Source organism: Maylandia zebra, linkage group LG4, assembly GCF_041146795.1.
Source record: "Maylandia zebra isolate NMK-2024a linkage group LG4, Mzebra_GT3a, whole genome shotgun sequence".
Classification (NCBI taxonomy): domain Eukaryota; kingdom Metazoa; phylum Chordata; class Actinopteri; order Cichliformes; family Cichlidae; genus Maylandia; species Maylandia zebra.
In genome coordinates this window covers 35157568-35171982 of record NC_135170.1, presented here as the reverse complement: position 1 = coordinate 35171982, position 14415 = coordinate 35157568, and the positions used below count along the sequence as shown (strand labels likewise).

The following is a 14415-nucleotide window of genomic DNA, read 5'->3' as shown; positions in this document are numbered from 1 at the left end:
TATTAAACGTTTGGCAAAAATCTTGATGTCCTAGAACATGTCCTTCCTCTTCTACGAAATGGGCAATTGCCCAAACACCTTTTGACAACCAATCTTGAATAAAAATAGATTTTCTGTTCATCAGTATATATCTATTGTTCCAAATTGGGCTATTATGTGGAGTGAAATTATGTTTAAATAACATTTTCCAATAAAGAAGGACCTGTTTATGGAATTCAGAGAGTTTAACAGGTAGCTTAGTAAGCTCAATATAATAGTTAACGACAGAACGGTGTAGTTTTTGTGAATATGGTTCTGTTTTTCAGAACCTGAACGCATCAGTCTTTATCCGCGCCTGCGTGCGTCTGACGTCACTGGGAGTCTCGTTCTTCCTGCGGTTGGAGACCAGAGGGGCTATCTGAAAGCAAACGGAGCTAGCAGCGTTTCTTTATCTTTGCATAGTTTTAAAGACACTGTTGTTATAATCTAATTTCTGTGATCGTGTGATTGTAAGGGACCTTATTAACCGCCAAATTATCTCAGACGCCGTTTTCTCTTCGCCCCCGCCCGGAGAACAAGCTGGTACGTATCAAATACGTTAGCTATATTAGCTTCGCTGTGTGTTGAGAGGCCTTTAGAAACATGGCGTTTAAATTCGCCAGTTGGTAAGGAAACCAAATGTCAGAGAAGCTGCATTTACTCCTTTAATTTTTTATATATAAATATAATCTGCGTGTCCCTTCGGTTCTGTTGGCGTTAGTTATCATAAATGAGTTTATTTAACAATCAGGCGCAACAGCAGGCCTGTTATGGCGCACGTGTTAGTGCGCCAAAAAATTACTGTTAGCGGTAATAAATTCAGATCAAATGAAGAAGAATTGACGTTAAACACGAGCGGAGACGCACACCGACCCACACAGCGTGTACTACCCGGCTCAGAGGCTGCTCCAGCCTTCGGTGATCCGAAGCTTCAAACAAACCCGTGTCAACAAAAAACAAAAAGAGTGCGAGAGACTGATTTGATGATACACCTGTGACAGTCTGAGGCTTGAAACAGGTAGGACTAATAATCACTGCCAGTTTTTAACGCCTACCATTGCGTCGGAATATTTGGTTATTAGCAGCGAAAGCGAGACTATGAGAAAAGTTATAGTTGTCGAACCGTAACCACATCCTGCTGTTCAGGATCAGGGAGCTGTCGGCATAATTGTTTTTCTACTCCTACCATTTTAGTTATTTATTATTTTATTTTTATCTATTTATTTTAAGCCGTATACTAGTTTTTCTATTTTACCTAAATATTGTTGTATTTTTTTTTATTTAGTTTGAAGTATTTTTAGATGTTTTTTTAAATGTAATTCTACAATTACTATTATTTTTAATTTAATTTGGTTTTACTTTGATCTTTACTTTTTCTACAGTACTTTATTCCAGACACATTTTTAAAATATTTATTCTTTTGATTTTTAACATTTTATATTTACCCTTAATTGCTTTTGCAGACTTTTATTTAAGCACAAAGCACAATTTAAAAACGTTAAACATGTCCTTCAAGCGCATTACAACAAAGCCAGAACATGGAAATGACATGACACACACTAAAGTTCTTTTAAAGCTCTTTTCTACTCTACATGAGCACTCAAAGCACTTTATACAGCAGTCATATCATAGTGCTTTCTATACATTCAGGCTCCAAATGCATTAGAGAGCAACTTGCAGATCAGTATCTTGACTGTACAGTCTGTATACAGAGCAGCCAGTGATCGGCCCAACTAACCTTCCTAATAGTAGATGACATGGTGAACCCTGTTCTTTTGAAATTGTGAGAGGTAATGGCTCAAACATGCCAGTGTGGTGGTCCTCGGACAGCTTTGCAGACAGTAGTCTGCACATTGTCTTGTTTGTGCTGCTGTTGGTCCATTAGTGACCCGTGAAGAAGAGCAGAGGTCCAACATTCAAAGAGCTGAAATGAAACCAAGTGTTAAGAACAATAAACGGTGTCCTCTGCTGCCACTGTTTGTGTTTCTTTATATATTTGTTGGTCTTCTGTCATTTGTGGGGACTCCACTGCTGCTCCCTTCCCTGTTCCAACCCACTTTTTAACCAATCAGCATTTGATCTATTTGCATTTGTATTGGTCGGTGTGCATAGAGTCTGCATACACGCGCTTCAAAGTTTAAATCATTTATTTTTAGATAATGTAGGTTCTAACACTGCCTTTTCAGATGCAGGGAAAACACCAGGTGGCTTTTTGAGACACTCATTCACATTAGTGTTGCAGTGTAGGGCTGGGCGATATGGCCTAAAATTCATATCGCGATATAATTTGAAGCATGTGTGGTAACGATATATATCGCGATATATTCTTTTCTTCTGTATAGCGTGTTTTCCACACTATAAGGACTTAAAATCCTTTAATTTTCTCAAAAATCGAGTGTGCCTTATGTATGAATTCTGGTTGTGCTTACTGACCTCGAACCGATTTTGGCTGCAGAAATCTGTTAAAAAATGTTTTAGTACAACTTTGGTAAGCTGCACTGCTTGATGGATTGTCAGAGCATTACGGCTGCCGTAGTGAGGAGCTTCGCGGAGTAATCTGGGTCCAAAACTCCGTCTGCTTCAGGTCCCAAAGTCAAACGAACACTAAGAGTTAAAAACGGTCTAAATTCTTTCATCTTTAATAAAATCATCAGCGTTGCTGCTTTAGCAGATGTAACAATTAAGTTTAACATCCAGACATCCATGAAAACAGAATTTATTAAATTTAACGGAGTTAGAAGTTAACAGGAAGTTAGCTCGCTAGTTTCCACCTAAACATTTCATATCAGAGATTTTTGAAACTAATTCAAACGTACAGCTCTGTTATCACTTCAAACATAAATGAAGACAGAAAACTAAACAGCAGTGGCGTTTGTAGGGTTACTGAAGTTGGACTACCTGGTATATAATGTTGTGCTACGTGATTGCTAGCGACACAGCTATGTTAGCATAACATTAGCACAGTGAAGCTGGAGGATGAACGCCAACTTTTTTTCCACTCGATAAAAGTTAACGTGAGGGATTCTGGTGGTCAGGGACAAATGCAATCGCATAGCAGGATGCTGTACACGGGCCAAACTTCAGTCAGGAGAACAACTGAGATAATCCATCCACAATACGAGGTTAGTTATTAATATACTGCAACAACATGGGAACAGAGCAGCTGCGAGAGAATTCAGCATTAATGAATCAATGTTACCGAAGTGGAGGAAGCGCAGTTTTTGGCTTTCCCCATATTTCAAAAGTGCTTCATCTCTTTGTTATGACTGTCGCCCGCCATAATTTGCAGATGATAATGGTTGTAGCCGCTGCGATGCTTTTGACCAAAACAGGTGCAGCTTGATGACATCATCAACATGTGCTATCGCGATAGAGCGGTATAGTCAAAATCTCTGTCGTTGGCCAAATTTATATCGTTTCTATCGTATATCGTTTCTATCGCCCACCCCTATTGCAGTGAGTCTTTTTTTTTCTTTTTAATCTTCAGGTCGTCTCCTTTCTTGAGCTCCATATTTGTTATTCAGTGTTCACTTGGACCTCACCAGCATATCAGGTCCTTTCAATGATCCTGATTGTTGTTTGTTTTTTTTCTACTTATGTTTATTACGTTTTACTGCAGCTGATATCTGATGTTTAATCACTTGCTTCACGTCTTCAGAGCCATGTACAATGGGATTGGCCTGACGACTCCGCGCGGGAGTGGCACCAATGGCTACGTGCAGCGCAACCTATCGAGTCTGCGGGTCAAGCGGCCGCGGGACGAGCGTGGCGGCGAGCGGGATGAGAAGGACCGGGAGAGGCTGGAGAGCCAGCTCAACAGGCAGCCCAATGCCGACATCCTGGAGCACCAGCGGAAGAGGCAGCTGGAGGTGAAGTGTGCTGAGCTGCAGGACATGATGGAGGAGCAAGGGTAAATATGGTTATTGAACTCAAAATGAATCTCTTTATCTAAGCTGCTGTGTGTTTGAAGGTCTCTGCTTCTTGAATCGTGAGGATTTCCAGCTTATTCTTAACTGAGTTTTTTTTTTCTCTCTCTCTCACAAAAATATTGAACCGTGTCTTTAGAAATATGTAATCAATCCACCCAGATTGCTTCAGTGGGAGGAAGAAAGTACTGGTAGTGCAGCATGCTGTTACACCGACTTCTGCATATTGCTAAATCTTCTTTGTGTGAACGCTCAGGTATTCTGCTGAGGAGATCGAGGAGAAGGTGAACAGTTTCCGCATGATGCTGCAGGAGAAGGAGGAGCCTGCACCCGCCTCCACCGAGAGACCAACGTAAGCATTTATGTCCTCATTAATAACAAAAGAAATCACAAATTGATTCCTTGAAGCAACTTTGGTTGCCTGTTTTCTTTTATTGGTTTCAAGAAACATATTTTTCTATAAACCAGCACCCAGCCTCGTACTTGCTGACCTCATATACAGTTTGCACGGAGGATAATCACACCTGTCAGTTTGTTATTTCATTTACTTACCGTGAGCTCATTTGACAGCAAGAGGGTTGCAGCGGAAGGAATAAGGCTAAAATTGTCTTGTGTCCATTAATTTAAAAGAACGTCCAGTTAATTACATTTGTAAAATCCTGCCATGTCTTAATATTAGAGCTACAGTGTGATGTTCAGGGGCACCAGCTCATTATTTGCAGAATTTACAGGAAGCTTGGTCTGCACGTGCTACCCAGGTGCCTAAACTGTGGAAAACAGCATGACAGAAACTTCTAATCCTTCAGAGCGTGTTGGTGGGTTTTTACGGTTTCTTCTCAGGGTGACAGAGACACATGCCCTCGCTGCAGCCAACCAGCAGAAGAATGACCGCCTTCGCGCTGCTTTTGGCATCGCCAGCGATTACGTGGACGGATCATCCTTCCACGCTGACCGCAAGGAGAAAGAGAAGGAAAAGAGGGAGCAGGAACGACTGGAGAGGGAGAAGCAACAGCAACAGAAATACACGTGAGGAGGACATAAAAACACCTTCAGAGCCTGAGTGCACATCAAATTAATTATTAATTAATGTTTTGATTATTATTTAGAGTCTGGTTTGTTTGTTTTTTTTCTCTCTCAGGTTGCTGGAAGATTCAGATGAATCAGATTCTCCTCCAAAGAAGCGCAGTCGCAAGAAGAAAAAGAAAAACAAGAGCAGAGACAGGTGAGACGATAAATGAGGGGAAAGCAGAAAAGGTTTTGGCTGCTGAGCGGTGGTCTGATGGTTTTATTTCTTCTCCAAGCAGCTCAGAGAGTCCCTCCCCATCACCTCGCAGAGAGAAGAAGAAATCTAAAAAGAAGAAGAAGAAACGGTATTACACCACTGGGGCTGCCACAAACGATTATTTTGATAGTCGACTAGTCACCGATTATTTTTGCGATTAGTCGACTAATCAGATCATCATCCATTGGACGTAAAACTACAGCTTATTGCACCAGCAGCATCTGCTCTTATATAACTATCATTAGCTTACAGCTTTAAGTGTTTAAGGTCTGTGCTAACTAAAAATAAAGACAAGATGGTAGTTTATTACATTTTAATGAAATTTGCAGATTGTTTTGGTGAAGTTTAATAAACTCCTTGCTATCTAAAATATAACAGGACACCGGAGTAAATTCTGGAGCATCTCACACTTCTGATAATCAGCTGTCTGCTTCACGTTTATTCAGCTGTGTAAAAACTATAACTTTAATCTCAGCCAAACCGATTTACTCAGGAACAAATAAAATACTGAAAAAAGCCAAACAATAACATTTTTAAGTTATCTAAGTGACTCATATATCATGTTTAACCTGAGTAGCGAAAGACAGCGATGGTTTGAAAATGATTTGCCAGGAGTCCGGTGTTCTCACGGCTCTAGTGACCTTGCCCCCGGCTCGCTATCGAGCTAGTGGGTAACAGACGTCTCCGAAAACGTCGGAGCGCTTTTGAAAATATGTGGTGTCCTGATAAACTGAGCAGATATTTGAGGTTTACACAGCTACATTCCAGCCTGAAAATATGTTAAACGTTTATTTTGTGACGCAGAAAGAATAATAAGAGTAATATTAAAACTAACTAGCTGCCGCCATTGTTGGAAACTGAGCTGGGCTGCGCTATGAATTCTGGGACACAGCTTCTTCTTCGGGTTTAACGGCAGCTGACATCCTTGTACATGCAGTGCTGCCATCTTCTGTTTCAGTCCGTTATTACACTCTTAAATCCTGCTACTTATTCCTGCGTCTTTTGGGATCTTACAAAGCTTCAAACGACGCGTCGACTATTAAATCAGTCGTCGACTGTAATCGTGACAGCCCTATACACCACCATTTATTTTTTTTCATTCATATTCATTTATATCATACAGACTGTCACTGTTAACCTGAAAATCTGTTTTTCAGAGAGGTGTCAGAGGAGGAAGAAGACAGGTAGGTGTTTATCAGACTCTTGTACTTGACAGCCAATCGGCAGCGTTTGATTTTGTCGCTGTTTAAACAGCGTTGTGTCTAACTTTGTCCTTCGCCCTCTTTAAAGTTCGTCAGAGGAAAAAGAGATGGTGTCGAAGAAAAACAGAAAAAAGAGTGAAAGCGCGAGTCCTCCAAAAGCAAAGCCAGGACGAGGCAGGAGCGCTTCCTCCAGCTCTGCTCACAGGTATGACATCAAACAGGAGACATGCAGGGCCAGCTTTGAGGAACTGGCTGTTCATAATTAACCTTACAGTGCCGTTCGTACTCAGTTTGACACCACTTATCTTCCCTACTGTACCATTTGAGGGAGTTTTTCTAAGTTTTTCTCATTTTATCTTCGTTTTTGTCTTTTGAGAAAAACAAAAGCTTCGTTATTGTATTTGGTAAAATCGTGTCCTACTGGATCTAACCAACAAGGAATAGCTTTGTTTCATGTCACTCTGACCTCGACCCAATATGTGACATTCATGTTTTTAATTCCTAGTCATAAGGTCATGATCTCTTTTCCTTTTGACTTGATTCTGCTTCATGGATCATCACGAAGTATTGTTCTACATGACTACAGACTGAAAAACAGATAAAAGGAACAGATGGGGGGAGATCACGTTTTTTGCTTATAGTTTCTCAGAAATGTGAGGATGTGAAGGCTTTTTTTGCCACGTCACAGTAAACTGGATAGAAAGTTTTACAGACAAAGCAATACATCAGTGAATCCCTTAACTTTAAAAACAGCTTTGACATTTTGGATCAAATTGTTAATTATTAAATCCCCTCCCCCTTACATTAGCAGCAGCCCATCTCCGGCGCCACCAAGATCACGCCAACAGGACCAGACTGGAAGAAACGTTGTTGAAGGTAGAAAAGGCAGTTCTCCAGACAGGAGGAGACGAGGCCATGAGGAGCAGAGCCCAGAACAGGGCGAACGGGTAAGGCTGAGCGTGTGTGGTCACTAATACTATTTAAATATTGATCGACACCTTAAAGTGACGGAAACGCTATTTCATGTCCTCTAGAAGAGGCCCAATCTTCAGAGGGAAAAAGAGCGACCAAGCGAGATGGAGAGGACCTCCAGGAGACACAACTACTCATCCCCTTCTCCCCCACCACAGCTGGCAAAAGCCACAGAGAGAGGAAGGAGGTCCAGGAGCAAGCAGAAGGAGAGTGAGAAAGGGAGGCGCTCAAGAAGCAGAGAAGTGGAGAAAAGAAGGCGTTCCCAGAGTGTGGAGATCATGGAGAAGAGGAGGCGCTCGAGGAGTGTAGAGATGGAGAAGAGGAGGCGCTCGAGGAGTGTAGAGATGGAGAAGAGGAGGCGCTCGAGGAGTGTAGAGATGGAGAAGAGGAGGCGCTCGAGGAGTGTAGAGATGGAGAAGAGGAGGCGCTCAAGAAGCTTAGAAAATGAGAGGGAAAGATCACGACGTTCAAGAAGCAAGGAGAAGGAGAGAAATAGGCACTCCAGAAGCAGAGACATACAGAGGGGGAGACGATCAAGGAGTCGGGACATGGAAAGGAACAGAGGGCAGCATTTAAGAATAAGAGACACGGAGAGGGTAAGGAGATCAAGGAGTCGAGAGATGGAAAGGGGGAGACGATCAAGGAGCAGAGAAAATGAGGGGGAGAGAAGTAAGCGCTCCAGAAGCAGAGACATGGAGAGGGGAAGAACAGCAAGTCCAGAGATGGAGAGAGGGAGGCGTTCAAGGAGCAGAGAACAGCGGGACAAAGGAAAGGAGAGCATCCCTCAGAGGACAAGACATGACTCCTCCTCATCCCCTTCCCCTTCCCCTCTGAAACAGGAAACAAGGATGGAAAGGAGCAAAGACGGAATTAAACTGGACAAAAAGTCAAGACATGACTCCTCCTCCACGCCTTCGCCTCCCCCTGAAAAAGAGAGAATAAGGAGGGAGAGGAGTAGAGAGAGGGAGCGCAGAACTAATGATCTGCAGTCAGCAGTGCCAAACGAAAGGGACAACAGGAAGGATGCAAGGAGACTTGCGAGAGAGACGCCTCCTCGCCAGCAGAGAAATGACAGGAAGAGGGACGGACAACCATCCCGTGGCTCCTTGTCACCTGCTTCCCACTCACCTGTCACCAATGGACGTCAGAGGGAAAAGGAGAACGACAGGAGAGGAGAAACAGACAGAGAGAGCAACAAGGAGAAGGACCGGCATCTGAACAAGCAGAGGGAAGAAGACAGAGTCCAGGAAGGCAAGAGGAAGCGGGACGAGGTTCGATTGTCCTCAGAAATCAGGCGAGATGAATCAAGGCCTGCCGAGAAGGCGGTGAGTGAAAGACCGGAGGCGAGGGAGAAGCCTGCTGAGAAACGGGAGAGCAGTAGCAGCAGCAGCAGCAGCAGTAGTAGTAGCGGCAGCAATAGCAGCAGTGACAGTGATAGCTCCTCATCTTCTTCATCATCTTCCTCCTCCTCCTCGTCCTCATCCTCTGAAGATGAAGGCAAGTCAAAAAAGGCTGGATCCCCACAGAGGGAGAAGGACAGCCTAGGAAAAGCTGCACTGTCCGCCATCGGGATTGCAGTCCAGAGACATTTAGCCAACGGTAAACAGCAAAGCTCGGCCTCTGAGCGCGACACACCCAAAAGCTCCCAGAGGGAGCGAGGAGGAGGAGCAGGGGGAAGAGATGCACCCGAGAGGGAAAGACTGCCTCAAAGAGCTCCGACAGAGGAGTGCTCACGCCGCACCAAAGGCCAGGAACGCTACAGCCCCACACAGATGGACAGTCCCAGCCCACCTCCTTCCCCACCCAGCAGAGCAGGCACCAGAGCAGGCAGGAGATATTCTCCCTCTGAGGCTGATGGTGGGAGGGGGAGAGCAGAGGTAAAGGCTGGGGAAAAGGAGAGAGGGAGGGACAAAGACACAACCAGGGGAGCCACAAGGTCTAGCCCCTTTGCCCGGAGGTCACGCTCTCCACCCCAGAGGAAAGCTACCGTCTCACCCCCCCGTCGCACTCCACCCAGGCAGTATCAGGACCCCCCAGCCCGGTCCAGAAGAGTTTCTCCACCTCCTCCAGCCTGGTCAGACCGAGACAGGCAGAGGCAGAGGGACAGAGACCGGGAGAGGGAGCGAGATAGGATCATCAGGAGGACCAGGTCCAGAAGTCCAAGGAGACGTAGCAGGTCCACTTCAAGAGGTCTAAGAAGACGAAGCCCCCCCAACAGGTAAGAGACAAGCCTACATGTAAGTGTGCAGGGTCTGCAGGGCAGCGTTGTCATGAGGCAACATCCATATTCTCTCACGTTAATGAACAGCCTCACAGGGACGTCATCATCTTATGTTTTATTTTATTTTTTTCTGTGACTGTGCTTGAGCTTGTCTAAGAGCAGTACACGGCTACAGCACGCACCAAATCCTAAGAGTTCCAGTCGTCGGCAACAGAAGGGAAAATTGTACGAAGTAAATCTTGAGTAGGTAACAGATCACATGATGAATATTTAGGGGGCAAATGTACAACCACAGTTCCCCAATAGTTGGGACGCTGAATAAAATGTAATTAAAACAGAATCCAATGATGTGCAAATATCAAACTCTTTCACAATCGAACAAATATCAAATGCTTAAGCTGTGGACATGTGATGGCAGCTGCATGTCTCTGTCAGTCAGTGTTTTCCAAAGATGCACTAATCTTTGGAAAACACAGAGATCACTAATGTGAAACTAATGTTTCTTTCGGTCGTCTTCTTTCCTAATATTAGTCAGTTTGCAGTGCTGGTGATCAGGTGGTGGGGGGGGGATGGTGGACAGAGCTGGCACACCTAAACCTTTAAGTGAGGGTGTGTTGGAAACACGAGGCAGAGGCCTGGGTCTATGAGCTCTTCAAGGGTGGGTGCTGCAGGAGCTGCGATGATGGTTGTTCCCTGTTGCGGTAGTAATCCACGATACCAGATGGTGAGCACTGGAGGTGAAGAGATCCATCAAGCTAATGCAGTCCTGTTGGACTTCGTTAGCCTGGGGTGAGGTCACTGAGGCAGCTAACAACTCCTTGGTTTCTGGTCCTCTGGGGTGTGTAAAGTTTTCCCCTGAGTTCCTGAAAGCTCTGGATGTTGCAGGGCTGTCCTGGTTGACATGCCTCTACAAAGTCACATTTTGGGTGGTGTCTCTGGATTGCCATGTGGGTGTAGCCAGCTGGCAGGAGGCCTCCAGTTTGGCCTCAGATTCTCAACTCTGGTTTTTGCAGATGATGCTGTTAGGCTGGCTTCAGCTCACCTCCAGCTCGCGTTGCAGCAGTTCACAGCTAAGTGTAAGTGAGGATGTCTCCTGGGCGAGGTGTTTTAGGCATGTCCTGTCAGACGAAGGCCCTGGGGCAGACCCAGACCACGCTGGAGAGATTACCTCTGTCTGCTGGCCTAAAAACACCTCGGTCCTGTCCTGATGTATGAACTTCAGATCAGCCCCCTCTAATATTAACTAGGGTTCTGAACTCTTGTATGTACTAACGTGTCATTATAAATAAAAACTTAGTTTACTTCAGATGGAAGTTTATAATCTGACATCATTGTGTGTATTGTGGGCGGCGATCCAATGATGATTTCTGCCATGCTGACTGTGCAGAGTAACAGAGTAAAGTCAAATCTCTCCCCCCCCCCCCCAGGCCTCGGCGGTCTCCGTCTCCACAGCGGCGAAGAAGGACAAGTCGCTCGCTCTCACGTGAAAGAGAAAGGGAGAGAGAACGTGAGAGGGTCAGGAGGAGGGAGCTCGAGCAGGAGCGAGAAAGGGAGAAGGAGAAAGAAAGCCTGCAGCCAAAGGATGTTCCCCAACCCCGCAGGTCTTCTTCCTCGTCATCATCTTCTTCCAGCTCCTCTTCTTCCTCTGCGTCCTCACAGTCACCGCCACCAGAGAGGAAAGACAGCAGAGGACCATCAGAGAGGGACAGGAGAGCAGATCAGCAGGACGAGAGGAGGGAGCAGAAAAGCCGCCCCTCTGCCTCACAGGGCGCTTCTAGAGACTCTTCTCATGCTCCACCCTCAGGTGGGAGAGGCTCACAGTCCGATTCTCGCCGCTCTGAAGTGACCCCGCAAAGATCTCTGGGGAGCAGCCAACCAGACGGCAAGCAGCCGCACCGGGGTCAAAGTGGAAAGCGGTCGCCGCCAGCCAGCCGCCAGCCACCTGAACGAACGGGCAGAAGCGAGAGCGCTGTAAACGGGAAGGAGGCAGAGATGAAGAGCAGCAGCTCCAGCTCCTCTTCATCTTCTTCCTCCTCTTCATCATCATCCTCCTCCTCATCATCATCTTCGTCCTCTTCAGACAGCTCAGATTCTGAAGCCGAGCAGGAGAACGGGTGAGCAGACTGATAATCTGAGCTGACGGTGGAGTTCACTGTGTCCGTCACACCATTAATGAACTAAGACTGTTTTCTCTCCAACAGGAAGGCAGCCAAAGCTAAGAGCTCTGCTTCCTCTTCCTCTGACAACGAGAAGGAAGCAAAGAAGAGAAGGTAAGAAGGGAGGACCACACAAACACTGTTTAATACCTTCACCACAGCAACGACACGTTTATGCTGTTGCTTGAAGTGAAAGTCTCCGGATAGATGGAAAGAAAGAAACTCAGGAGTAGAACACGTGGAAACAGGAGGTTGCAAAATAGTTTGTTGTTGTTTGTTTTTAATTATCAGTTGTGACATCGCTTTGGGCAACAGTGGCGAGCTGACAGCTAGCTTAAAGATTTCATGAAAAACATCTCAGTGGTCCTGTAAAATGTCTGTGAAGGTTCTCAGTCATCCAGGTCACCGTAGTCAAAGGAGCTTGCAAAGAAAAGCGTCTGGACTTCTTTAAGTTGCTTGAAGACGTTTCACCTCTCATCCGAGAAGCTGCTTCAGTTGAAGAAGCTGCTTCAGTTGAAGAAGCTGCTTCAGTTGAAGAAGCTGCTTCAGTTGAAGAAAGCTTCTCGGATGAGAGGTGAAACGTCTTCAAGCAACTTAAAGAAGTCCAGACGCTTTTCTTTGCAAGCTCCTTTGGTCCTGTAAAATGTTAAACTGCATTAACAGGCAGATAAAATGAACTGTTGCCCAATGAATGTTTTTTTTGTCCTGTGTAGTCACCACTTCTCTGGAAGTTATTGTTATCATACTCGCTGAGCCGTTAGGCGAGTACCGGCCTGCTTCAGCTTTAATGGTTACAGTGATGTTTGATTATACCGAGGTTGCAGCGCAGTAGTCTGATGACAGATTTGTGTTTTGCTCGCAGCCCCATCAGGCCTCAGCGGGTGCCGGCTGATTCGCTGAGAGATTCTCGCTCCCTCAGTTACTCTCCTCCCCGACACGTGAGACCAGTGGCGTCCTCACCGAGCCGCAGGTCTGTAACCACCCGGGACATTTGAACTTGACATAGAGCGACAGCAGCCTATGGTGTCGTTTATTCGTTTTGGTTGGTTTTACAGAATTAGAAAAATTTGTGGAGTAAGTTGTAAATGTATTTTTTAAATGATGCTGAATCTAAAATATATTGAGAGCCTGCTGTGATTACATGTCCTGATTGCTTCAGCAGGCTTATATCTGAATACAATTATTAAAAAATAAACAGGTTGTGTTTAGTGCTGTTTAGTGAGATGTGCAGCAGTAAGTGATGCAGGGCGAGAAGACCAGGAGATTTGCTAGACGTGGAGACCAAACTTTGAAGCCCTTTGAAACCCTTTGGCGGGCGGTTTCAGACCCCCGGGCCACGTGTTTGACACACCTGCCATAAACTGTAAAACAAATAGGAATGAACACATCACCACTTCCTGTCAGGGTACAAAAATGAAGATGGAACATCTCAAATTAACCTCCCTGTTCATATATGCAGATATATCTGCAGAAGCTGGTGCTTTTTGTATCTAATGCACCTGTTTCACATTAGCTGTGTGCTGTTGTGAAACGATTTTGTATGAATAAAGGTTAAAGTGGAGTAGTAGTGGAAAAAGGTCTGGAAATGACTTGTTTTTTCTTAAACTCTTTGCTGGTAGAAGCAGCAACAGACGGTCACCGAACCAATCATCGAGCAGCAGACGAAGGAAGTGAGCCGACAGCAGACGCCTCCCTTCTTCTTCTGTGGTGTTTGAACTGGACTACAACACAAACGCCAGAGCCAGCAGATCTGCGTCGCCGGGAGGTCTCCAGTGTTAGTGGGGTTTTTGTTTTGTTTTTTTTAAGCAGCGATGGCTCGAGGCTGGCGTGTACGTCTCTTTTTATGAGCTCAGTAAAAAGTTCACCCAGTTAAGTAAAGCGTAACTCTAGCACTGTTCCTCTGTACCTGTACTCTGTGTTGCGTTTCACCTGTAGATATGAGCTGTCTGTATTTTGGTTATCATGTGAGTTCCATTTAATGTGAGCGGAAACTGAAACATGGTTAATTTCTTTGTTGCAAATGATTAATAACAATAATAAAAGGCAATTGTACATTTTATTTGTCTGGGAGTTTTCTGTTGCTGTGCTTTGTGTCACACTTTAAAGGTACTTTTGTTGTTTTTCTGCAATTTGTGACTTCAACTTTAACCAGGTTTGAGCAGCGGGTGTGTTGCTGTTCTTTTAACTTTTAACACCATTTTCTCAACAGGCTTCTGCTGGAAATACGAATGTTTAACAGCTCACTCGGTCCAATAACGGTCACATCGACTCACTGCGTATGAGAAGTACAACTGAGCATTATTTCAACTTGCATTTCTTAACAGTAAAAAGATGTTTTGAAACTTCCTAGCAGTCACGTTCTGTTAATGCCGAGTGTCAAAGAGGAAATGCACCTTTAAGTAGCAGTAATCAAGGTTTTGTTGTAGTGCAGAGAATTACTTCAGTTTGCTTCTTTTGACTGAACAATTTCAGTTTTTGTCCTCTTATTCAGAAAATATAACAAGCAATTTTCATACATTAATCCTAGTTTTTAATTTCCTAACACTAAATCTAAGTCTTTCAATGTAAAAGTATTTGTACTGTAGTAACAGATTTAATTTAAAAAAATGATGCAGTGCACGTTTTATGGTGTAAACAT

At 44.7% G+C, this 14415-nt stretch overlaps 1 protein-coding gene across 4 annotated transcripts; it reads left to right on the top strand.

The window, feature by feature from the left end:
* Positions 1-334: 334 nt before the first annotated feature.
* srrm2 (serine/arginine repetitive matrix 2) lies at positions 335-13836 on the top strand. 4 transcript variants are annotated; one of them, XM_076883465.1, is made up of 15 exons: positions 335-561; positions 3677-3928; positions 4201-4296; positions 4785-4970; positions 5083-5166; positions 5246-5314; positions 6384-6410; positions 6517-6633; positions 7237-7375; positions 7463-7758; positions 7825-9618; positions 11049-11735; positions 11823-11891; positions 12640-12747; positions 13397-13836. In XM_076883465.1, the coding sequence occupies exons 2-15, from the start codon at positions 3681-3683 to the stop codon at positions 13449-13451; spliced, it is 3975 nt and encodes a 1324-aa protein (XP_076739580.1). In that variant the 5' UTR covers positions 335-561; positions 3677-3680; the 3' UTR covers positions 13452-13836. The 4 variants fall into 4 exon arrangements, with proteins under 4 accessions (XP_076739580.1, XP_014263538.3, XP_023008241.3 ...); XM_014408052.4 differs by having other exon boundaries at positions 5249-5314; positions 7463-9618; XM_023152473.3 differs by having other exon boundaries at positions 7240-7375; positions 7463-9618.
* Positions 13837-14415: the final 579 nt, after the last annotated feature.